Below are 23,696 nucleotides of genomic sequence, written 5' to 3'. Positions count from 1 at the left end.
CTCTTACATGGATGAAGTTAAGAGGTATTTCTATTTGCATTTTTTTTTTTTAAGATGGAGTCTCACTCTGTTGCCCAGGCTGGAGTGCAGTGATGCAATCTCCACTCACCACAACCTCCACCTCCCAGGTTCAAGTGATTCTCCTGCCTCAGCCTCCCAAGTAGCTGGGACTACAGGCGCATGCCACCATGCCCTGCTAATTTTTTTTTTTTTTTTTTTGTAGAGACAGAATTTCACTATGTTGGCCAGGCTGGTCTTATACTCTTGACCTCATGATCTGCCTGCCTCAGCCTCCCAAAGTGCTGGGATTACAGGCATAAGCCACCACACCTGGCTTCTATTTGCATTTCTATTTGTGTCTTTTGACCATTTTTTCTGATTGGGTTATTGATCTTTTTGCTGATTTTCAGAAGCTCTTTATGTATGACATTGCAAACATTCCCCTACTTTGTCATTTGCTTTTTGACTTTTTTGTTATGGTGGTGTTGGCCATGCAGATATTTTAAAAATCAGGCCAGGTACAGTGGCTCACACTTGTAATCCCAGCACTTTGGGAGGCTGAGGTAGGAGAATTGCTTGAACCCAGGAGTTCAAGACCAGCCTGGGCAACATAGTGAGACTCTGCCTCTACAAAAAATACCCCCCAAAAATATTAGCCAGGTATGGTGGCATGCAGCTATAGTCCCAGGTACTTGGGAAGGTGAGGCGGGAGGATCGCTTGAGCCCAGGAAGTGGAGGCTGCAGTGAGCTATGATCATGCTACTGCACTCCAGCTTGAGCGACAGAGTGAGACCCTGTCACAAAAAAAAAAAAAAGAAAGAAATTCTTTTTTAGTTTTAAAAATGTATCCAGTGCTTTATTCTGGTACTTTTTTGTCCTATTTTCTATGCTGAAATCTCTGATCCATCTATAATTCATCCTTATATAAGGTGTGAGCTAAGGATGCATTTTTATTTTTTCCCAAAGAAATACCTACTTATCCCAACACTATTTTTGAAAATGGTCATTTTCTCCCCCCAGCCCTCACTGATTGGAATTACTAACCTTATCGTCTTTAAATTCACTTATGTAATTGACTCTATTTCTGGACTTTTGTTCCATTCCAATGACTTGTTATTCTCTTTATGTGCCAATTCTATAATGTTTTAATTAGTCAAGCTTTGTCTATGTTGTAATTTCTGGCATGGCTTGTTCTTCTCTGCTTTATCAAAATTCTCTTGGCTATTGTTTAAAAATTAAGCTGAAATTAACATAAAATAGACATGACATGTGCAGGTTTGTTATAAAATTAACAAATGAAAAAAATTAACATAGCATACAATCAGCCATTTTAAAGCAAATACGTCAATGGCATTTAGTGCAGTCAACAATGTAGTACACCCAGCACTTCTATCTGGTTTCCAAAACATTCTCATGGCCTGGATGCAGTGGCTCACACCTGTAATCCCAGCACTTTGGGAGGCCCGGGCAGGAGAATTGCTTGAAGTCAGGAGTTCAAGACCAGCCTGGACAACATGGAGAAACCCCATCTCTACAAAAGAAAAGAAAAAGAAATAAAGAAAAAACAAACATTCTCATCACCCCAAAAGGAGAACCCACACCCATTGGCAGTGCTTCTCCATCCTACTCTCTCCCCAGCCCATCACAACCACTAATTTACTTTCTATCTCTGTGGATTTATCTATTTGGAACATTTCATATCAGGAGTTTGAGACCAGCCTGGTCAACATCGTGAAACCCTGTTTCTACTAAAAATACAAAAATTAGCTGGGCATGGTGGTGTGCACCTGTAGTCCCAGCTACGCAGGAGGCTGAGGCAGAGAGAATCACTTGAACCTGGGAGGCAGAGGTTGCAGTGAGCTGAAATTGCACCACTGCACTCTTGCCTGCGTGACAGAGTGAGACTCCATCTCAAAAAACAACAACAATGCCGGGTGCGGTGACTCACACCTATAATTCCAGCACTTTGGGAGGCTGAGGCGGGTGGATTACCTGGGGTTGGGAGTTTGAGACCAGCCTGACCAACATGGAGAAACCCCATCTCTACTAAAAATACAAAATTAGCCAGGCGTGGTGGCACATGCCTGTAATCCCAGCTACTAGGGAGGCTGAGGCAGGAGAATCGCTTGAACCTGGGAGGCGGAGGTTGCGGTGAGCCGAGATCGTGCCACTGTACTCCAGCCTCGGCAACAAGAGCCAAACTTCATCTCAAAACAACAACAACAACAACAACAAAAACCCAACAACAATGACAAAACAAAACAAAATGAAAAAGAACTTCATTCTTTTTCATGACCAAGTGATATTCCACTGTATGGACATACCATATTTTGTTGATCCATTTCTCAGTTGATGGGCATTTGGGTTGTTTCTACCCTTTAGCTATTGTGAACAATGCTGCTAAGAACATAGGTGTGCATGTACTTGTTTTCAGTGCTTTGGGGTATATACCTAGGAGAGTAGAATGCTAGGTCATATGAGATTTCTTTTTTTTTCTTGAGACGGAGTCTCACTCTGTCACCCAGGCTGGAGTGCAGTGGTGCAATCTCAGCTCACTGCAACCTCCGCCTCCCAGGTTCAAGCAATTCTCCTGCCTCAGTCTCCTGAGTAGCTGGGATTACAGGTACGTGCCACCATGCCTGGCTAATTTTTGTATTTTTAGTAGAGATGGGGTTTTGCCATGTTGGCCAGACTGGTCTTGAACTCCTGGCCTCAAGCAATCCACCTGCCTCGGCCTCCCAAAGTGTTGGGATAACAGGCGTGAGCCACCGCACCTGGCCTCATATGGTAATTCCATGTTTAAATTTTTGAGAAACTGCCAAACTCTTTTGGGTGTTCTTGCTCATTTTAACAAGTGACTTAGAATCGGCACATCTAGTTCCACCAAAATTTAAAATCAGGCTGGGCGCAGTGGCTCACACTGTAATCCCAGGACTTTAGGAGGCCGAGGCAGGAGGATCACTTGAGCCTAGGACTTCAACACCAGCCTGGGAAACATAGTGAGACCTTGTCTCTTCAAAAAATAAACAGTTAGGCTGGGCACGGTGACTCACGCCTATAATCCCAGCACTTTGGGAGGCCGAGGTGGGCGGATCACTTGAGGTCAAAAGTTCACGTCCAGCCTGGAGGACACGGTGAAACCCTGTCTCTACGAAAAATACAAAAAAAAAAAAAGTTAGCTGGGTGTGGCGATGCATGCCTGTAATCCCAGCTACTCAGGAGGCTGAGGCAGGAGAAATTTCTTGAACCTGAGTGGTGGAGGTTGCAGTGAGCCGAGATGGCGTCACTGCACCCCAGCCTGGGTGAGAGAGTGAGACTCTGTCTCCAAAAAATAAAAAAATAAAAAAATAAAAATAAAAAATTAGCCAGATGTGGTGGCACATGCCTGTGGTCCCAGCTACTCGGGAGGCTGAGGCAGGAGGATCACTTGAACCCAGGGAGTTGAGGCTACAGTGAGCTATGATTGCATCACTCCACTCCAGCCTGAGCAACAGAATGAGAACCTGTCTCAAAAAAAAAAAAAAAAAAAAGTTAAAATCGTGTTAGTATTTTTAGTGGTATTACATTCCCTTTATAAATTAACTTGCAGAAGGTGGAGATGTTTCCAGGTACTTGGCATCCGTTCTGTCATTTATGGCTGTGAGGAGCACCCAGGCTTGAATACACATGACTGGTGACCTAGGACACTGTTATTGTTTTCCCTGTTTTTCACTTGAGTGGACTAAGGCTGTGACAGGTTATCTAAGACCATAGTGTCGGGTCCTCTTCTTTTTTTTGAGACAGAGTTTCGCTCTTGTTGTCCAGGCTGGAGTGCAATGGTGCGATCTCGGCTCACCGCAACCTCTGCCTCCCAAGTTCAAGCGATTCTCCTGCCCCAGCCTCCCAAGTAGCTGGGATTACAGGCATGTGCCACCACGCCCGGCTAATTTTGTATTTTTAGTAGAGATGAGGTTTCTCCATGTTGGTCAGGCTGGTCTTGAACTCCCAACCTCAGGTGATCTGCCCACCTCGGCCTCCCAAAGTGCTGGGATTACAGACGTGAGCCACCATGCCTGGCCTCTTTTTTTTTTTTTTTCTTTTTGAAACCAAGTCTTGCTCTGTCCAGGCTGGAATGCAATGGCGCTATCTCGGCTCACTGCATCCTCTGCCTCCCAGATTCAAACGATTCTCCTGCCTCAGCCTCCCTAATAGCTGGTATTACTGGCACCTGCCACCACGCCCAGCTAATTTCTGTATTTTTAGTAGAGACGCGGTTTTACCATGTTGGTCTTGAACCCCTGACCTCAGGTGATCCGCCGACCTCAGCCTCCCAAAATGCTGGTATTACAGGCATGAGCCACCATGCCCGGCCAGTGTCAGGTCCTTTTCTCCAGGGTGGGTTACCCAGCGAGACGGCTGCAGTGAGGAAGAACTTGGACCCTGGAGGCCAAGTGTGACCCCGTCACAGAGCTCCTATGGGAGAGCCACAGCCCTGCCCACTGCTGCTTTGGTCCAGGATCATTGATGCTTCTCGTCTCTCCTCTCTCCCCTAGGCCTGCAGGACAAGCTGAACAAGAGGGACAAAGAGGTGACAGCCTTGACCTCCCAGACGGAGATGCTCAGGGCCCAAGTAAGTGGTAAGTCTCCCTCCCGCAGGGCAGATGCGGGGGGCTTTCACTGGGGCCGTGCCACTTCAGTTGCCAATTGAGTGTGGAGTGGGTCAGTGCCTGGCTCAGGGTCCCCTCCCCGACTCTGCTTTGAGAAGAAAAGGGCTGGCCGGGCGTGGTGGCTCATGCCTGTAATCCCAGCACTTTGGGAGGCTGAAGCGAGCAGATCACCTGAGGTCAGGAGTTCAAGACCAGCGTGGCCAACATGGTGAAACCCCATCTCTACTAAAAATACAAAAATTAGCTGGGTGTGGTGGCTCTCACCTGTAATCCCAGCTACTCGGGAGGCTGAGGCAGGAGATTCGCTTGAACCTGGGAGGCGGAGCTCCCAGTGAGCCGAGATGGCGCCACTGCACTCCAGCCTGGGCAACAGAGTGAGACTCCTTTGGATGGATGGATGGGATGGAAGGAAGGAAGGAAGGAAGGAAGGAAGGAAGGAAGGAAGGAAGGAAGGAAGGGAGGGAGGGAGGGAGGGAGGGAGGGAAAGGAGGAAGGAAGGAAGGAGAAGAAAGGAGAAAGGAGAGGAAAGGAGAAAGGAGAGGAAAGGAGAAAGGAGAGGAAAGGAGAAAGGAGAGGAGAGGAGAAAGGAGAGGAGAGGAGCAGAAAGAAAGAAAGAAAAAGGCTAGGGCCAGGTCACCTGCACCAGACAGACATGTACCTGGGGAGCAGTGAGTGGCCCACACGCAGTCCATCCTATAATGCCTCCCTGCCAGATTCTGTCCCCAGAGCCCGCTCTGTGTTCTCTGCACCCTGAAATTCTATCCCGGGTTCCCTCTTTCTGATCCTGAAGACTTTCTGGTTTCTCCCTCTCTCTTTTTCTGTTTTTGTTTTTGAGACAGGGTCGCACTCTGTCACCCAGGCTGGAGTGCAGTGGTGCATCTCAGTTCACTGAAACCTCCACTTCCCAGGTTCAAGCAACTCTCCTGCCTCAGCCTCCTGAGTAGCTGGGGTTACAGGCACGCACCACCATGCCCGGCTAATTTTTTTTTTTTTTTTTTTTGAGACGGAGTCTCGCTCTGTCGCCCAGGCTGGAGTGCAGTGGCGCCATCTCGGCTCACTGCAAGCTCTGCCTCCCGGGTTCATGCCATTCTCCTGCCTCAGCCTCCTGAGTAGCTGGGACTACAGGCGCCCGCCACCACGCCCGGCTAATTTTTTTGTGTTTTTGGTAGAGACGGGATTTCACCGTGTTAGCCAGGATGTTCTCGATCTCCTGACCTTGTGATCCGCCCACCTCGGCCTCCCAAAGTGCTGAGATTACAGGCGTGAGCCATCACGCCCAGCCCATGGCCCTGCTTCTTGTTCATCAGAATGCCAGTGGTGGTGGGCATGAGACAGCCCCCCTTCTCAGAAATGGCTGCCACCCTCACTTCTGTCCATCCCCCAGTACAAGGCAGAATTGGTCCCAAAAAAGGTCAGTGGACCTCAGACTCCTCCAAGGTCACGGTGAAAGTGAAGCTTTTCCTCATCCAGGCGACAACATAAACACACATGTGTGGTCCCGCTTCCCACACCAGGAGCCCAAGCGGCTGCTGTGCTTGGTGAGGACTGATCTGTTTATTGTACCTGTTCTCTCAGGCCCCTTGCCACCTGCCTTGTAGGGACAATTGAGACCAATGGTGCTTTTAAAATTATGCAGTGGAGGCCATGCACAGTGCTCATACCTGTAATCCCAGCACTTTGGGAGACTGAGGAGGGAGGATTGCTTGAGGCCAGGGGTTCGAGACCAGCCTATGAAACATGGTGAGGCCTCATTTCTACAAAACATACAAATTTTGGCCGGGCCTGGGCATGGTGGCTCACATCTATAATCCCAGCACTTTGGGAGGCCGAGGCAGGTGGATCACCTGAGGTGAGGAGTTCGAGACCAGCCTGGCCAACATGGTGAAACCCCATCTCTACTAAAAATACAAAAAAAATTAGCTGAGCATGGTGGCGCATGCCTGTAATCCCAGCTACTCGGGAGGCTGAGGCAGGAGAGTCACTTGAATCTGGGAGGTAGGTGTTGCAGTAAGTAGAGATTGTGCCACTGCAGCCAGCCTGGTGGCAGAATGAGACTCCGTCAGGAAAAAAAAAAATTAGCCAGGCGTGGTAGTGGGTGCCTGCAATCTTAGCTACTCAGGAGGCTGAGGCAGGATAATTGCTGGAACCCGGGAGGCAGAGGTTGTAGTGAGCCAAGATGGTGCCGTTGCACTTCCGGGCCGACAACAGCAAGATTCCATCTCAAAAAAAAAAAATTTGACCGGGCATAGTGGCTCACATCTGTAATTCCAGCACTTTGGGAGGCTGAGTCCAGTGGATTGTTTGAGCGCAGGAGTTCAAGACCAGCCTGGCCAACATGGCGAAACCCCATCTCTAATAAATACACAAAAATTAGCCAGGTGTGGTGGTGCATGGCTGTAATCCCAGCTACTTGGGAGGTTGAGGCAGGAAAATTGCTTGAACCTAGGAGGCGGAAGTTGTAGTGAGCCAAGATTGCACCACTGCATTCCAGCCTGTGTGACAGAGTGAGACTTTGTCTGCAAAAAAACCTCTGCCAGGTATGGTGGTGCACTCCTGTGGTCCCAGCTACTCAGGAGGCTGAGTCAGGAGGATGACTTGAGCCTAGGAGTTGGAGGCTGCAATGAGCTATGATTGTGCCACTGCACTCCAGTCTGGGTGACAGAGCAAGACCCTATCTCTAAAAAAAAAAAAAGCCCTCAAAACTATGCAGTGGCGTATGTCACCTTCATCCCCTGGGAGAATCAGCATCCTGCCCAGGGCTTTGCCCTTGGATGGGACAGAAGCTCACGTGTTCCCAATCCTCTTCCTCCCTTCCCTGCCGGCTGACCCCAGCACTGGAGAGCAAGTGTAAGTCGGGCGAGAAGAAGGTGGACGCCCTCCTGAAGGAGAAGCGGCGCCTGGAGGCGGAGCTGGAGACTGTGTCCCGGAAGACTCACGATGCCTCGGGCCAGCTGGTTCTCATCAGCCAGGAGCTGCTGCGGAAGGAGCGGTGAGGCGACCGTGGGGCCGGCTGGGTCCTCCCTGTGTGCCTGGCCTTTGCTCCACTTCTTGACATTAGCTCATGTTATCTCGGGGCAGAGAGGGGCAAAGCTAGTGGGCCGGGTGGCTGATCACCAGCAATCACCCTGTTCTCCTCTAAGCTGCGACAAAGTCTCCAAAGCCGCCACACGGTTCTCCAAGCAGAGCATGCAGAAAAGAGTAGGGCCAGGCACAGTGGCTCATGCCTGTAATCCCAGCACTTTGGGAGCCTGAGTCAGGAGGATTGAGCCCAGGAGTTCAAGACCAGCCTGGGCAACATGGTGAGACCCCATCTCTCTAAAAAAAAAAAAAATTAAGCTGGGTGCAGTGGCTCATGCCTGTAATCCCAGCACTTTGGGAGGCCATGGCAGCCAGATCACCTGAGGTCAGGGGTTTAAGACCAGCCTGGCCAAAATGGTGAAACCCCGTTTCTACTAAAAATACATAAATTAGCTGGGTGTAGTGGTGTGTGCCTGTAGGGCATGAGAATTCCTTGAACCCGAGAGGAGGAGGCTGCAGTGAGCTGCGATCGTGCCACTGCATTCCAGCCTGGGTGACAGAGCAAGACTCCATCTCAAAAAAATAATTATAATAAAGTTTTTGTTTGTTTGTTTGTTTGTTTTTTGCCAAGCCTGGTGTTTTGCACCAGTGGTCTTAACTACTTGGGAGGCTGAGGTAGGATGATCTCTTGAGCCCAGGAGTTCCAGGCTGCAGGGAGCTATGTCACACCACTGCACTCCGGCTGGGGCGATAGAGCAAAAAACCCTATCTCTTAAACAAAAGAAAGAAAGAAAAGATTAATGCCTCCCAAAATGTTTGGTCTCAAGGACCCCTTTAAACTCCTAAAAATTATTGAGGATCCCCAAAGAGCTTTTGTTTATTCTATATTTACCACATTAGAATTAAGACTGAAAAATTGTGAGATACGAATCCATCTTAAAATAAGAAGCGAGGCCGGGCATGGTGGCTCACTCCTGTAATCCCAGCACTTTAGAAGGCTGAGGCAGGAGGATCACTTGAGCCAAGAAGTTGGAGACCAGCCTGGTAAAACCCCGTCTCTACCCAAAATACAAAATTTAGCTGGGCATGGTAGCACACACCTGTAATCCCAGCTACTCAGGAGCTTGAGGTGAGAGGATCACCTTAGGTGGGAAGTCGAAGCTGCAGTGAGCCAAGGTCTGGCTACTGCACTCCAGACTGGGCAGTGGCAGTAAGACCCTGTCTCAAAAAATAAAATAATAAGCCAATTGCATGTAACATAAGTAGCATGCTTTTGATAAAAAGTAACTATTTTCTGGCCGGGGTGGGGTGGCTCACGCCTGTAATCCCAGCACTTTGGGAGGTCGAGGTGGGCAGATCACCTGAGGTCAGGAGTTCAAGACCAGCCTGCCCAACATGGCAAAACCCCGTCTCTACTGAAAATACAAAACATTAGCCGGGCATGGTGGCGTGTGCCTGTAATCCCAGCTACTTGGGAGGCTGAGGCAGGAGAATCGCTTGAACCCGGGAGGCGGAGCTTGCAGTGAGCCGAGATTACACCATTGCACTCCAGCCTGGGCGACAGAGTGAGACTCCATCTCAAAAAAAAAAAAAGTAACTATTTTCCAAAACAAAAAATATTTACTGGGAAGAGTGGCATTATTTTAAATTTTTGCAAAATCCTTGAATATTGGGCTTAAAAAGAGAAACTAGATTCTTGCATCTTTTTCCATGTTCCATCTTTGCAATTTGCTCTTTTGGTTGAACTATATTCTAAAAATCTGACCTTACATAGATACGTAGTTAGAAAAGAAAGGAGTATTTGAATATCCTTTTCAGATCATGGTTAGTATGTCTACTAGCCCCAGGGAAAACCTATCATACTCTGAAGAGAAGTAATGAAAATAGCTTTATTATTATTATGAAAACAGTTTTGAGCCATAGATCCCTTGAAAAGGTCTTAAGAGATCCACTGGGATTTCCCCAGACCACACTTTAGCATCCAATGAGCTAGATTCAGTCTATAGACATGGTTTGTGTGGTCCCTATGAGCCTTTAAGAAATTAGACTAGGCTGGGCGCGGTGGCTCAAGCCTGTAATCCCAGCACTTTGGGAGGCCGAGACGGGTGGATCACGAGGTCAGGAGATCGAGACCATCCTGGCTAACACGGTGAAACCCCGTCTCTACTAAAAAATACAAAAAAAACTAGCCGGGCGAAGTGGCGGGTGCCTGTAGTCCCAGCTACTCAGGAGGCGGAGGCAGGAGAATGGCGTGAACCCGAGAGGAGGACCTTGCAGTGAGCTGAGATCCGGTCACTGCACTCCAGCCTGGGTGACAGAGCGAGACTCCGTCTCAAAAAAAAAAAAAAAAAAAAAAAAAGAAATTAGACTAACATTTAAAAATCAGAAGATGAGGTTGGGCATGGTGCTTCACTCCTGTAATCCCAGCACTCTGGGATGCCAAGGTGGGCAGATCACTTGAGCTCAGGAGCTTGAGACCAGCCTGGTCAACATGGTGAAACCCCATCTTTACTAAAAATACAAAAATTAGCCAGGCATAATGGTACACACCTGTAGTCCCAGCTACTCAGAAGGCTGACGCAGGACAGTCACTTGAACCTGGGAGGCGGAGGTTGCAGTGAGTTGAGATTGTGCCACTGCACTCCAGCCTGCGCGACAGAGTGAGACTCTGTCTCAAAAAAAAAAAAAAAAGAAAAAAAAAAGTTAATTAAATAAAATAAAAATCAGATATTACAAAAACTCCAGATTTCTCCACATTCCCTTAAAAAATGGGAAGATCTGGCCAGGCATGGTGGCTCACACCTGAAATCTCAGCACTTTGGGAGGCGGAGACTGGAGGATCACTGGAGCTCAGGAGTTCAAGACCAGCCTGGGCAACATAGCAAGACCCCATCTCTAAAAAAAAAAAAAAGAAAAGAAAAATAGCTGGGCGTGGAGCACACGCCCGTGGTCCCAGCTACTCGGGAGGCTGCAGTAGTAGGATTACTTGGGCCCAGGAGGTCAAGGCTCAGTGAGCCATGATCACACCACAGACGGGGTGACAGAGTGAGACCCTGTCTCAAAAAGTAGTAAATAAAAGGCCGAGTGCGGTGGCTCACGCCTGTAATCCCTGCACTTTGGGAGACTGAGGCAGGTGGATCACCTGAGGTCAGGAGTTCGAGACCAGCCTGGCCAAGATGGTGAAACTCCATATCTACTAAAAATACAAAAATTAGCCAGGTGTGGTGAAGCACGCCTGTAATCCCAGCTATTTGAGGCAGGAAAATCGCTTGAACTTAGGAGGTGGAGGTTGTAGTGAGCCAAGGTCGTGCCATTGCACTCTAGCCTGGGCAACAAGAGTGAAACTCTGTCTCAATAATAATAATAATAATAATAATAATAATAATAAATTGGCCGGGCGTGGTGGCTCACACCTGTAATTCCAGCACTTTGGGAGGCCGAGGCAGGTGGATCACGAGGTCAGGAGATGGAGACCATCCTGGCTAACACGGTGAAACCCTGTCTCTACTAAAAATACAAAAAACTAGCCGGGCGTGGTGGCGGCGCCTGTAGTCCCAGCTACTCAGGAGGCTGAGGCAGGAGAATGGCATGAACCCAGGAGGCGGAGCTTGCAGTGAGCCGAGATCGCGCCACTGCACTCCAGCCTGGGCGACAGAGCGAGACTCCGTCTCAAAAAGAAAAGAAAAATAATAATAATAAATAAAATTAAAAAAATAATGACAAGACCTGCCAGCACAGGGCAGACTTCCAGCATGGCGGTCACCCCATCATAGTTGGGAGCCCCTGCCCCCTTCTGATGGGCATGGGCCCCCTGAGTCTCCTGGGGAGGCCCCACTTTCCCTTCATTATTTTTCTTACTCCCAATTCCTAGACAGGGTCCCCCAGCCCCTGTAAGCATTTGCTTTTTTTTTTTTCTTCTTTTGAGGCGGAGTCTTACTTTGTCACCCAGGCTGGAGTGCAGTGACGCGATCTCAGGTCACCACAACCTGCACCTCCTGGGTTCAAGCGATTCTCCTGCCTCAGCCTCGCAAGTAGCTGGGATTACAGGCGCCCGCCACCACGCCCAGCTAATTTTTAGTAAGGACAGGGTTTCACTATGTTGGCCAGGCTGGTCTCCAACTCCTAACCTCTAGTGATTTGCCTGCCTCTGTCTCCCAAAGTGCTGGGAGTACAGGCGTGAGCCACCGCGCGGGCCCAGCATTTGCACTTCAACCCAAGTTAAAGGAATCTCTTAGAAGCACAGACATCCTTTTGTAAAAGAAGAAACGCTATCTCCTTTCCTTCTGTACAGAGTAGGAGTTGCTCTAGCTACATTTGCTACAAATCTAGCACCTTTCTAGAAACTGTAGCCCTGCCCAGGGGGGAAACAGATGCGATGAGGCAATCTACGGATTTTCCAGAACAACACCGCCCTCTGCAGATGCCACTTGTGCCTTTTCCAGTAGGAACAAACCAACCAGGCCCCTGGCCAGGGTTCCAGGGCTGCCTTCCCTCCTCTGTCCCCCATCGTAAGTGGATAAGTTATTCTTGGTGCCCAGCCTGGTCTCACCTTCTCCGAGGAAGCTTTCTGCCCTGTCTCAGCCACAGGATGCCCCTCCGCTGAGTCCCGATAGAACTTCTTGGAGTTTTGAGTCTTCATCCGTTGTCTATGAATTTTCCCTGTCATCTGAAGCCACATTTCCTCTTTCCCAGAGCCTGGCCTCTTGCCCATCTCCCTGCTGTCAACGGCTTCCTTCCATCCTTCAGCTCTCATCAGTTATGAGATTCTTCCTTCTTTTTTCTTCTTCTTCTTCTTTTGAGACGGAGTCTTGTTCTGTGACCCAGACTGGAGTGCAGTGGCGTGATCTTAGCTCAGTGCAATCTCTGCCTCCGGGGTTCAAGCAATTCTCCTGCCCCAGCCTCCCAAGTAGCTGGAATTACAGGCATACAGGCATGCGCCACCACGCCCGGCTTGTATTTTTAGTAGAGACAGGGTTTCACCATGTTGACAGGCTAGTCTTGACTCCTGACCTCAAGTAATCTGCCCGCCTTGGCCTCCCAAAGTGCTGGGATTACAGGCATGCACTACCACACCCAGCTAATTTTTGTATTTTTAGTAGAGACGGAGTTTTACTATGTTGGCCAGGCTGGTCTCAAACTCCTGACCTCAGGTGATCTGTCCTCAGCCTCCCAAAGTGCTGGGATTACAGGCGTGAGCCACCATGCCCGGCCAGAGACACCTTCTTTTTGGTCATTTTGCTAAGTCCAGTCCACTCTTCAAGGCTTAGCACATTGTCACCTCTTCCTGGAAGCCTTTCTTGATCGATACAGGCCACTGTGGGCTCCTCCACACTCCTGCAGTGCTTAGGATGGAGGTGGGAGATCAGCTAGGAATGCTTTGTTGACAGTGATGTCACATCCATCAAACAGCAGATTAAACTAGTAGAGATTTCCTTTTCTTACATAACAAGAAATCTGGAGGTAGCTGTGACTAGCAGTTGGTTCAGGAGCTTAAGATCTCAGTGCCAACACTTTAGGAGTACTCCTTGCCTCATGGTTGCAAGGTGGCTGCTGAAGTTCCAGCCATCACGTCATACATCATAGCAGGAAGGAAGAGGAAAGGTAAGGGAGCCATGCCAGCAGATTTCCTCTGTTCTCTACCTGTGGCCACCTAGTAAGGGAGTTTTCCCCTCTGTAGTAGTTGCAGACAAGGGAAAAGGCTGGGGCACAGGGGTGTGTGTGCTCCTGCCTGTGCCCATGGCAGGCATTACCAATCAATCACTGCACTATTTCCTGCAGACCCCAAATGTGGCTGCAGAACCATTCTCATCATAGTACTCCAGGTAGCTCCTGTCAGTTGATTAAGAGGTGACATGGGGCCGGGCGCGGTGGCTCAAGCCTGTAATCCCAGCACTTTGGGAGGCCGAGAGGGGCGGATCACGAGGTCAGGAGATCGAGACTATCCTGGCTAACATGGTGAAACCCCATCTCTACTAAAAAAATACAAAAAACTAGCCGGGCGAGGTGGCGGGCGCCTGTAGTCCCAGCTACTCGGGAGGCTGAGGCAGGAGAATGGCGTAAACCCGGGGGGCGGAGCTTGCAGTGAGCTGAGATCCGGCCACTGCACTCCAGCCTGGGCGACAGAGCGAGACTCCGTCTCAAAAAAAAAAAAAAAAAAAAGAGGTGACATGGGAAATAAAACCTATTTGACATCAGGTATTTAAAATGTCTTACCGGCCAGGGATGGTGGCTCATACCTGTAATCCCAGCACTTTGGGAAGCTAAGGCGGGAGGATCACTTGAGGCCAGGAGTTTGAGATGAGCCTGGGAAACATAGCAAGACCCTGTCTCTATTTTTAAAACAAAGATAAAATGTCTTGCCTCATGAGATTTATTGGGTAAATGTTTTGGGGTTCTATGTGGGTGTTGGTGTGTGTGTATGTGTGTGTGTGTGTTTTAATTAAACAAATATATTGTCTTTTCTTTAAAAAAAGTATTATTTATTTATTTTTTTTGAGACAGTCTTGCTCTGTCGCCCAGGCTGGAGTGCAGTGGCACGATCTTGGCTCACTGCAACCTCCACCTTCCAGGTTCAAGTGATTCTCCTGCCTCAGTTGCCCAAGTAGCTGAGATTACAGGCTCCCACCACGACCACTGGCTAATTTTTGTATTTTTAGTAGAGATGGGGTTTCACCATGTTGGCCAGACTGTCTCAAACTCCTGAACTCAAATGATCTGCCCACCTCAGCCTCCCAAAATTCTGGGATTACAGGCGTGAGCCACCGTGCTTTGCACTCCCCCCAGAACAACTTTAAACAGTATTCTAGGAAAAGTCAAGTCCTCAAGACTATCCCAACCCCAAATCCTGGCCCCTCTTGGGCTTGGTTGAATTGTGTCTACTGTGGCCCCTCGTGGCACAGATGCCATCTAGTAGCCTATGTCCCCCACCAGCTGGTCAGTGTGGGAGCTGGAGGAGCCGGGGCTGAGTGCAGTGGTTCTGTGCCTGTCTCACCCCCAGGAGCCTGAACGAACTGCGGGTGTTGCTGCTGGAGGCCAATCGTCACTCCCCGGGGCCGGAGAGGGACCTGAGCCGCGAGGTGCACAAGGCTGAGTGGCGGATCAAGGAGCAGAAACTCAAGGATGACATCCGGGGCCTGCGTGAAAAGCTGACCGGGCTGGTATGTGGGGTAGGGTTGGCCTAAGGGCAGGGGCACTAGTCCAGGTGGGGCTGGGATAACCTTGCTGTCAGGCCGTAGAGACTGGAGACCTCCTGGAATGACCCCAGGGACAGCTGAGTCACAGTGAGGATTGGAAATCTTCTAGGACCATAGGCAGGTGGAGGGACCCTGGCTAGCCGCTTTTGCAGACATCATGGCTGCCTATGTGGCAGTCTGTGTGATATAGTGCAAAGGAAAACTTCGTATCTGACCTATCCAGAGGCAGGATGAGCCAATACAGGTAATGAGCTCCCCATGCAAAGGAGTAATCAACCACAAGCCAGTGGTTCCTTGCTCAGGGTCCTGCAGTGGGGCTTCACACATCAGTCTCAGGAAGGAGATGAGAACTTGAAAGTCTACAGCAGGCCTGGGATTCTGGGAGGCTGAGATTTCTTTATTTCATTTTATTTATATTTTTTTGAGATGGAGTCTCGCTCTGTCACCCAGGCTGGAGTGTAATGGCGCAATCTCAGCTCATTGTAAGCTCCGCCTCCCGGGTTCATGCCATTCTCCTGCCTCAGCTTCCCGAGTAGCTGGGACTACAGGCACCCGCCACCATGCCCGGCTAATTTTTTTGTATTTTTAGTAGAGACGGGGTTTCACCATGTTAGGCAGGATGGTCTTGAACTCCTGACCCTGTGATTCACGCGCCTCGGCCTCCCAAAGTGCTGGGATTACAGGCGTGAGCCACCACCCCCGTCTGAGATTTCTTTTCTGTTATGAATAGGAAGCTGACTTCACTGAGTCTGCAGAAACTGGGGTTGGGGTAGGCAGGTGATGCTGGTAGCATGGGACAGGACCATCCCCATCCCTTGGCCAGGCCTGGTGGCTCACACCTGTAATCCCAGCACTTTGGGAGGCTGAGGCAGGTGGATCACTTGAGGTCAAGAGTACGAGACAGCTTGGCCAACGTGATGAAACCCCATCTCTACTAAAAATACAAAAATTAGCCAGGTATGGTGGTGCGCACCTATAATCCCAGCTACTTGGGAGGTTGAGGCAGGAGAATCACTTGAACCCAGGAGGCGTAGGTTGGTGTGAGCTGAGATTGCACCACTGCACTCCAGCCTGGGTGACAGAGTGAGACTTCGTCTCAAAAAAAAAAAAAAAAAAAAAAAAAAGAATAAACCATCCCATCCCCATCCCATCCTCCTGAGATGAGCACTCAGGACAGGCCTGTGCCTGGTCAATGTCACGATATGGAGGGCGTGGGGTCCAGGAGGACAGGTCCTTGTCTGAGAAAGCTGCCCTGAAGCCCCCCACCACCTTCCTGCCCAGCCACTGGGCTCAGCCACTGCGGAGGTGATGGAAGGAGAGCAGGGCCCAGCCCTGGGTAAGGGGATGGTTCACAGGCTGGAGGGAGGGCCTCAGCCCCCCATATCCGGGAGCAGGCCCTTGGCCCTCAGCGTTCGCGGATAAAGAGCATCACTCTGGTCACACACCCAGACTGTGGCTGTGGGGGATCACTGAGTCCTGCCGGCCTTCAAGTCCTGGCCTATCTGGCTAGCGGGGCTTTGGTGGCTGCACCCTCTGAGGTCCCTGTGGCTCAATAGAAGATAAGCCCCTGGGGTTGGCACAGACTGGGGAGTCTTCAATCCCCCCAGGGGCTTCCCCAGAGCCTTGTAAGAGTGGGCAGTGCTGAGCTCAGACTCGTGCCCACGGGGCACGGTTTGGTCAAGTTTCCTTGGGAACTGGCGGCCTCTGCCTCCAGGGCAGCCTCTTGTCACCTCCCTGCACTGTGTCCATGGGAGAACTTGGGAAACCTTGGTGGGTGGGTAGAAGCCTCTTGATTTCAGGAGGGAGGTTCTGTTGAGAGGAAGTTTGGAGGGTCAGGGCAGACGGGACTGGGCAGTGCTGAAGGATGGAGTTTGTGCAGGAGAGAGGCTGGCAGGCCTTGGGGCAGGTACAGCTCTGGGTGCCATGGTGGAGGTGACTATGGAGAGGAGGAACCTTATAAGACAGTTGGGTGGGGGTAGTGTAAGAAGAAGGGTGCCAGGTGCGGTGGCTCATGCCTATAATCCCACCGCTTTGGGAGGCCAAGTTGGGAGGATGGCTTGAGGTCAGGAGTTCAAGACCAGCCTGGACCTCATAACAAGACCCCATCTCTACAAAAAAAATTTTTAAATTAGCCAAGTGTGGTGGCATGCTCTGTAGTATCAGCTACATGGGAGGCTGAGGTGGGAGGATCACTTGAGCCCAGGCACTGGAGGCTGTAATGAGCTATGATTACACCACTGCACTCCAGCCTGCACAGTAGAGTGAGACTCAGTCTTTTTCTTGGGGTCGGGGGAGGAGAGGTGGGGACCAAGTCTCACTCTGTCGCCCAGGCTGGAGTGCAGTGGCATGATCTCGGCCCACTGCAACCTCCACCTCCCAGGTTCAAGTGATTCTCGTGCCTCAGCCTCCTGAGTAGCTGGGACTACAGATGTGAGCCACCACACCCGGCTAATTTTTGTACTTTTAGTAGAAACGGGGTTTCACCATGTTGGGCGGGCTGGTCTCGAACTCCTGACCTCAGGTGATCCGCCCGCCTCAGCCTTCCAAAGTGCTGGGATTACAGGCATGAGCCACCATGCCCAGTCTCTGTCCTTTTTTTTTTTTTTTTTTTTTTTTTTTGAAGACAAGGCCGGGCGCCGTGGCTCATGCCTGTAATCCCAGCACTTTGGGAGGCCGAGGCGGGCGGATCACGAGGTCAGGAGATTGAGACCATCCTGGCTAACATGGTGAAACTCCGCCTCTACTAAAAATATGAAAAAATTAGCCGAGTGTGGTGGCGGGCGCCTGTAGTCCCAGCTACTCGGGAGGCTGAGGCAGGAGAATGGCGTGAACCCAGGAGGCGGAGCTTGCAGTGAGCCGAGATCGCGCCACTGCACTGCAGCCTGGGCGACAGAGCGAGACTCTGTTTCAAAAAAAAAAAAAAAAAAAAACACCAGAGGGAGGGGGTCCTGTGTTTCCCACTTGGAGACAATGGAGCACCTCACAGAGGCCTGAGAATCCTCTGGGTGATGCCCAGGCTTGGAACCTAGAGACAAAGTGAGGCTGGAAGACTTTTCTGCCTAGAGGCGAGACCCCCACCAACACACACACACCCGTGTGTGCACATGCATACATACACACACACACTCATGCACTCTCCCACTCTCCTGCCACTTCCAGGACAAAGAGAAATCCCTGTCGGATCAGAGGCGCTACTCCCTCATCGACCCGTCCTCGGCACCCGAGCTCCTGCGGCTGCAGCACCAGCTGATGAGCACGGAGGACGCCCTGAGGGACGCACTGGACCAGGCTCAGCAGGTGGAGAAGCTGATGGAGGCCATGAGGAGCTGCCCTGACAAGGCCCAGGTGAGCCGCGGCCGGCAGGGCCCACCAGGAGGCAAGCCACGGGGCTGTGTCCTCGGAGTCCCTGTTTGAAGCGGGAGGCAGGCTTGTCTTTAAAACCGTAGTCCGAGGAGGTAGGCAGCCCTGTCCTGGGAATGCCAGTCTGAAGGGGGAGGCAGCTGTGTCCCGGGAATCCCAGTCTGAAGGGGGAGGCAGCTGTGTCCCGGGAACCCCGGTCTGAAGGGGGAGGCAGCTCTGTCTCAGGAACCCCGGTCTGAAGGGGGAGGCAGCCTGGCCCAGGAACCCTGGTCTGAAGCGGGAGGCGGCTCTGTCCTGGGAACCCTGGCTGAAAGGGGAGGGAGCCCTGCCCTCTGGAACCCGCAGTTCAAGGGGCACATGGCTTTGCCCTGAGGGGCTTAGAGTAAGAAGGGAGAAGCAGCCTTGCCCCTAGAGGCTTGGTCTTTGGGGGTGCTGGGAGCCCCAGACTGAAGGGGTTGGAATTTGGAACCTGAGATGGTCCCATAGGAAGACCTCGCCATCTGGCGAGCAAATCGGGAACTGCTGCCTCGCTCAGTGTCTCCCCTGACTCTTCCAGATCATTGGCAATTCCGGTTCTGCAAACGGCATCCACCAGCAGGACAAAGCCCAGAAACAAGAGGTGAGGGGCGCCTCAGCCCTCCCAGGTCCCTGCCATGCAGGCAGACCTCTCTAGAGAAAATCCTTGAAACGTCACTACAGACAAAGATGCATTCTGCAAGAAGCTTTACAATAGAGTCACTCAGGGAGGGTGCTGTTGCAGGCAAACTTGATTCTGGATTCACCCTGCTCTTTTGATTTTTGTTTTCTTCCCTTCTTAAAAAAGTTACAGGTTGGGCGAAGTGGCCCACGCCTGTAACCCCAGCACTTTGTCTGGTCAAGCCAGGAGGATCACTTGAGCCCAGGAGTTTGAGACCAGCCTGGACAACATAGCAAGATCCTCTCTCTAAAAAAAAAAAAATATATATATATATATATATATATATAAAGGCCGGGCACAGTGCCTCTCATCTGTAATCCCAACACTTTGGGAGGCCGAGGCCAGTGGATCACTTGAGGTCAGGAGTTTAAGACCAGCCTGGCCAATATGGTGAAACTCCATCTCTACTGAAAATACAAAATTAGCCCGGTAGGGTGGCACACAGCTGTAATCCCAGCTACACGGGAAGCTGAGGCAGGAGAATCGCTTGAACGTGGGAGGTGGAGGTTGCAGTGAGCCGAGATCGCGCCATTGCACTCCAGCCTGGGCAACAAGCACAAAACTCTGTCTCAAAAAACAGTAATAATAGTTTTAAAAATTAACTGGGTGTGGTGGCGCACGCCTGTAGCCTTAGCTACTCAGGAGGCTAAGGCAGGAGGATCACTCAAGTCCAAGAGTTTGAGGCTGCAGTGAGCTAGGATTGCGCCACTGCACTCCAACCTTGGTAATAAAGTGAGACCCTGTCCCTAAGAAAAACACAGAAAGAGAGAGAGAACCTACCTAGTTCTGACAGCAGAACCCCTGGAGCACAGGTGCTCACTAGAAACAGGAGCAGCGTAGCCACAGAATCTGCCAAGCTCCAGACACAGGCAGGGTTGTGTGGGCAGAGCCAGCCTCAGAGGAGTCAGCGCGATTTTGTCCTCCTGGCCTTGTTTTCTCAGCCACCCTGCAAGGCACATGGGGTCATCCCAGTTCACAGATGTGAAAACTGGCCGGGCGCAGTGGCTCACGCCTATAATCCCAGCACTTTGGGAGGCCAAGGCAGGCGGATCACCTGAGGTCAAGAGTTCGAGACCAGCCTGGCCAAGAGAGTGAAACCCCATCTCTACTAAAAATACAAAAAAAAAAAAAAAAAAAAAATCATCTGGGTGTGGTGGCACATGCCTGTAGTCCCAGCTACTCGGAGGCTGAGTCAGGAGGTGGAGGTTGCAGTGAGCCGAGATTGTGCCACTGCACTCCAGCCTGGGCAACAGAGCGAGACTCTGTCTCTCAAAAAAAAAAAAAAAAGAAATAAAAGAAAAGAAAGATAGATGTGAAAACTGAGACTTGGAGTCTCCAGTTTAATTTCCTCTGATCTAGCCCCGCACAGGCACTCAGGGCTCTTTGTAAAACCTGCTTCTGGCTGGGCGCGGTGACTCACGCCTACCCCAGCAATTTGGGAGGCCGAGGTGGGTGGATCACGAGGTCAGGAGATCAAGACCATCCTGGCCAACATGGTGAAACCCCGTCTCTACTAAAAATACAAAAATTAGCTGGGTGTGGTGGCACATGCCTGTTACCCCAGCTACTCAGGAGGCCAAAGCAGGAGAATCGTTTGAACTGGGAGAATCGCTTGAACCAGGAAGTAGAAGGTTGCAGCGAGCTGAGATCACACCACTGCACTCCAGCCTGGTGACAGAGCAAGACTCCGTCTCAAAACAAACACACACACAAACAAAAAACCTGCTTCTTCCCCTCAGCTTCCCATCAGCACCTTCCACCCCACCTGCTGTCTCACTCAGCCCCAAACACACAGCAGGGAGGCACTTCCTGCCTCAGGGCCTTGGCACGTGCAGTTCCCTCTATGCTGGTGTTCCCTCCTCCCCAACCCGGCCCCACCTCCTTTCCTCCCTGACCCCGCTTTGACTGCCTGGCCCTCCAGGCTCTCTGAGACCCTTTCTGATGATGCTCTTTACTCTCTCTAGGACAAGCACTGACCCTGAGGGGATACTGCGTGGAGTGGTCCAGTCCACACCAGAGCCCCGCGCGGCTGCCCGGCAGCACCTCCTCCAGGCAGGAGCCAGGACTGTCACTTTGGAGACAAAACAGTGTTTGTAACAATAACGTACTCACCGCTGCGGACAATCCCCCACCCTGATCCCCGGCCAGACCAGGACGCTTCCTCAAGCCCAGCCTTCCACAGAGAGTGTGAACGGTACAGCCCCGGCCTGACCCGGGGACCTTCGGCCTGGACGCCCGGCAGCTTCTGGATTTTGTCAGTGGAGGCAGAGGGTATCCGGCCGGGACCTTCTGTCCAGAAGGAGCTGCCCTTAGGACCATCTTAGCGCCCCTGTCCTCTTTTTCTGCCCGTTCTCCCTCGGGTCTCCCCAGAGGGGCCGGCGGTGGGGAGGGGGAACGTTTGTCCATGCAGGCACCAAGGGGGAACGTCCAGTCTTTAAGAGCCAAGTGGGGGCCCCTTTTCCGAAGCCACTTTCAGGCCAAGGCGGTCCCCAGGGCTGCTCGTCCCCACCTTCTGAACCTTCTTCAAACAGTGGTACCAGTTCCCCTCAGCCAGCCTGCCTGCCCAGCGAGGCCCCCAGGTTCAAGGTGTTGGCGGGGGCGGAGGGCAGGGGAACAGGGTCTTTCTCCCGCCGCCCACCAACACCAACACACACACACCTCTAAGCTGCTGGCCGAAGATGTCACCAAGGCCAGAGACGCAGTGTTACGAAGGTTTGGAAGCCCCTCTCCTCACCTCCCACCGTGACCTTGGGCAAACCCAGACTCAGAGCCCAGGGCAGAGGCAGCTCACAGTGGAGGTTCTAGGCAGGTCAAAGGTCAGTAATACGGTTTCCCCTGGGGTTGACCAGATGTTCCAAACATCTGCACCCACCTGCAGATGCATCTAAGCAGGTCCTTATGTACACACCACATTCACACACACACACACACACGCACTCAGAGGGACCATATCTGCACAGATGACTGTGTGGGTGGGTGGCGGTGTTTGAGTGGGTGGTGGCGTTTGCTGTGAACCACGCTCAGGCCACACAGAGACACATATTTGGTTTCTGGGACTGAGACCCAGGCCTGGCAGGACTGTGCCCACAGATACTGCAAGTGTTCCTGCAGCCTAGAGGTGCTGTATACACACACGAGTACACACAGCCAGGCATTCGGGGTGTGGGTGCCACATGGAACATCCCTTCCTGGTCTTGCCAGGCACCTGCACAGAGCGTCTCCAGCCCCAGCTCCTAACAGGGGCTGGGAGTAAGAGAAATCTCACTGCCCCCGCTGTCTTCCCCTCAAGCCTGTTAAGTTATCCCAGGCCTGTGCGTGGTGGAAAAGGCCAGCCTTGGCCCTGCAGCCTCCACCTCTCCGCTGGAGGACCGACAGGTTGCTTACCGCTTTGCACCCCGGCATCAGCACAGGGGGCCCTGCCCCACCCTCCGGCAGCTCAGGGAGTGTTTTCCTGTGAGGCCTCCCCCATCAGGGGACCAGAAGGAGAAGCCTGATGCCCCGTCCCGGCTTTCCCAAAACGCACAGGACACGTGTGCAATTCATAGGAACGGCCCAGGTCGCCCTCGTGAGTACCACCTGCTACAGGTAGGTGGCGCTCACGTTCCTGCCCAAATGCAGCCCATTGGGGAGTCAGAGTCGGTCCCCCGGGCCCACCTCCCAGTCCCTGTTGGCTTTCGGTAGCTCTCGCATGCAGTTCTATTAACAGCTGTCTAGAAGCGATGCTTTAGTGGCCTAACCGAGGGTCAAATACAGCTCTTTCTAGCAAAATCAGGCAGCTCTGCCCCATCTGCAGGGGCACCGATTAGTCTACTAACAGCCAGAGGTCCACCTAGCAGAGCGCTGGGAGAAGCTGAGCCGCCGGAGGTGGGCTCCTGGTGATGGGTGTCCAAGAAGCGGTTTCCCTGGGAGCTTCTGCCTTCGTGGGCCTCTCAGCCTGCCCGGTGTGGCCGCCCAAGCGTGGCTCAGCCATGTCCCCTCCCCAGCTCCTTCCTGCACCCCTCCCCTCCCCAGAGTGGAATTGTTGAAGTGTGGCGAGTCTGTGCTCGGGACAATAAAGCTTGTGACAGGTCCAGGACCCCTGCAGTTGTCTCGTCTGCTCCTCTCTGTGGGGACCCTTGGCTTCCTGATCTCTCCCTGTTCTTGGGCACCCTGGTGCCAGGAGATGGCCCCCGATCCTGCCCTCTGCCAGCTCATTGCTTCCCAGGTAGGCACGGCCTCAGAGAGGCTGGAGCTGAAGACATCTGGGGCTGTCCTTGTCCCAGGAGAGACACCTTAGCAAGGACAGGCAGAGGACAGGTCCTGAAAGGCCGCTGGAGAGGGCTGGTCCTGGGTTCACATTTGAACCTGCTGGAGGGATAAATAGGCCTGCAAAAAAAATCAACAGAAACAGTAATGGATCCGCTCACACACTTGTGATGAGTCCGATAAGGTTTCCAGCTTCAGTGGGCAAATTCTGGTGCCTGCAGCAGGCTTTCTGGAGATCAGATCAACAGCACAGCGTGTTGCAAACTTTGTGGTCAAATAGGCTTTCAAGGCCGGGCGTGGTGGCTCACCCCTGTAATCCCAGCACTTTGGGAGGCCCAGGCGGGTGGATTACGAGGTCAAGAGATCAAGACCATCCCGGCTAACATGATGAAACCCTGTCTCTAATAAAAATACAAAAATTAGCCGGGCGTGGTGGCGCGTGCCTGTAGTCCCAGCTACTTGGGAGGCTGAGGCAGGAGAACTGCTTGAATCCAGAAGGTGGAGGTTGCGTGAGCCGAGATCGCACCACTGCACTCC

At 51.8% G+C, this 23,696-nt stretch overlaps 3 protein-coding genes across 6 annotated transcripts in view; 2 read left to right on the top strand and 1 right to left on the bottom strand.

The window, feature by feature from the left end:
• CLIP2 (CAP-Gly domain containing linker protein 2) overlaps nucleotides 1-22,989 on the top strand; it is a 113,056-nt gene extending 90,067 nt beyond the window's left edge. For 2 of the 4 annotated variants that reach the window (XM_050783647.1, XM_050783644.1), the window contains 6 exons: nucleotides 4,533-4,616; nucleotides 7,479-7,635; nucleotides 14,662-14,821; nucleotides 18,017-18,202; nucleotides 18,774-18,836; nucleotides 20,879-22,989. In XM_050783647.1, the coding sequence (XP_050639604.1) occupies nucleotides 4,533-4,616; nucleotides 7,479-7,635; nucleotides 14,662-14,821; nucleotides 18,017-18,202; nucleotides 18,774-18,836; nucleotides 20,879-20,890 (662 nt within the window). In that variant the 3' untranslated portion in view covers nucleotides 20,891-22,989. The remainder of the gene's footprint in view (nucleotides 1-4,532; nucleotides 4,617-7,478; nucleotides 7,636-14,661; nucleotides 14,822-18,016; nucleotides 18,203-18,773; nucleotides 18,837-20,878) is intronic. The other 2 variants (XM_050783645.1, XM_050783646.1) reach the window with 2 other exon arrangements.
• ABHD11 (abhydrolase domain containing 11) overlaps nucleotides 1-23,696 on the bottom strand; it is a 997,569-nt gene that overhangs the window by 660,486 nt on the left and 313,387 nt on the right. The gene's annotated exons all lie outside the window — the stretch shown is intronic.
• Nucleotides 1-23,696, top strand: part of GTF2IRD1 (GTF2I repeat domain containing 1) — a 228,559-nt gene that overhangs the window by 10,364 nt on the left and 194,499 nt on the right. The gene's annotated exons all lie outside the window — the stretch shown is intronic.

The sequence above is a fragment of the Macaca thibetana genome, chromosome 3, assembly GCF_024542745.1.
Source record: "Macaca thibetana thibetana isolate TM-01 chromosome 3, ASM2454274v1, whole genome shotgun sequence".
NCBI lineage: Eukaryota > Metazoa > Chordata > Mammalia > Primates > Cercopithecidae > Macaca > Macaca thibetana.
The sequence above is the reverse complement of the archived record's forward strand: the minus strand, read 5'-3'. Positions and strand labels throughout refer to the sequence as shown.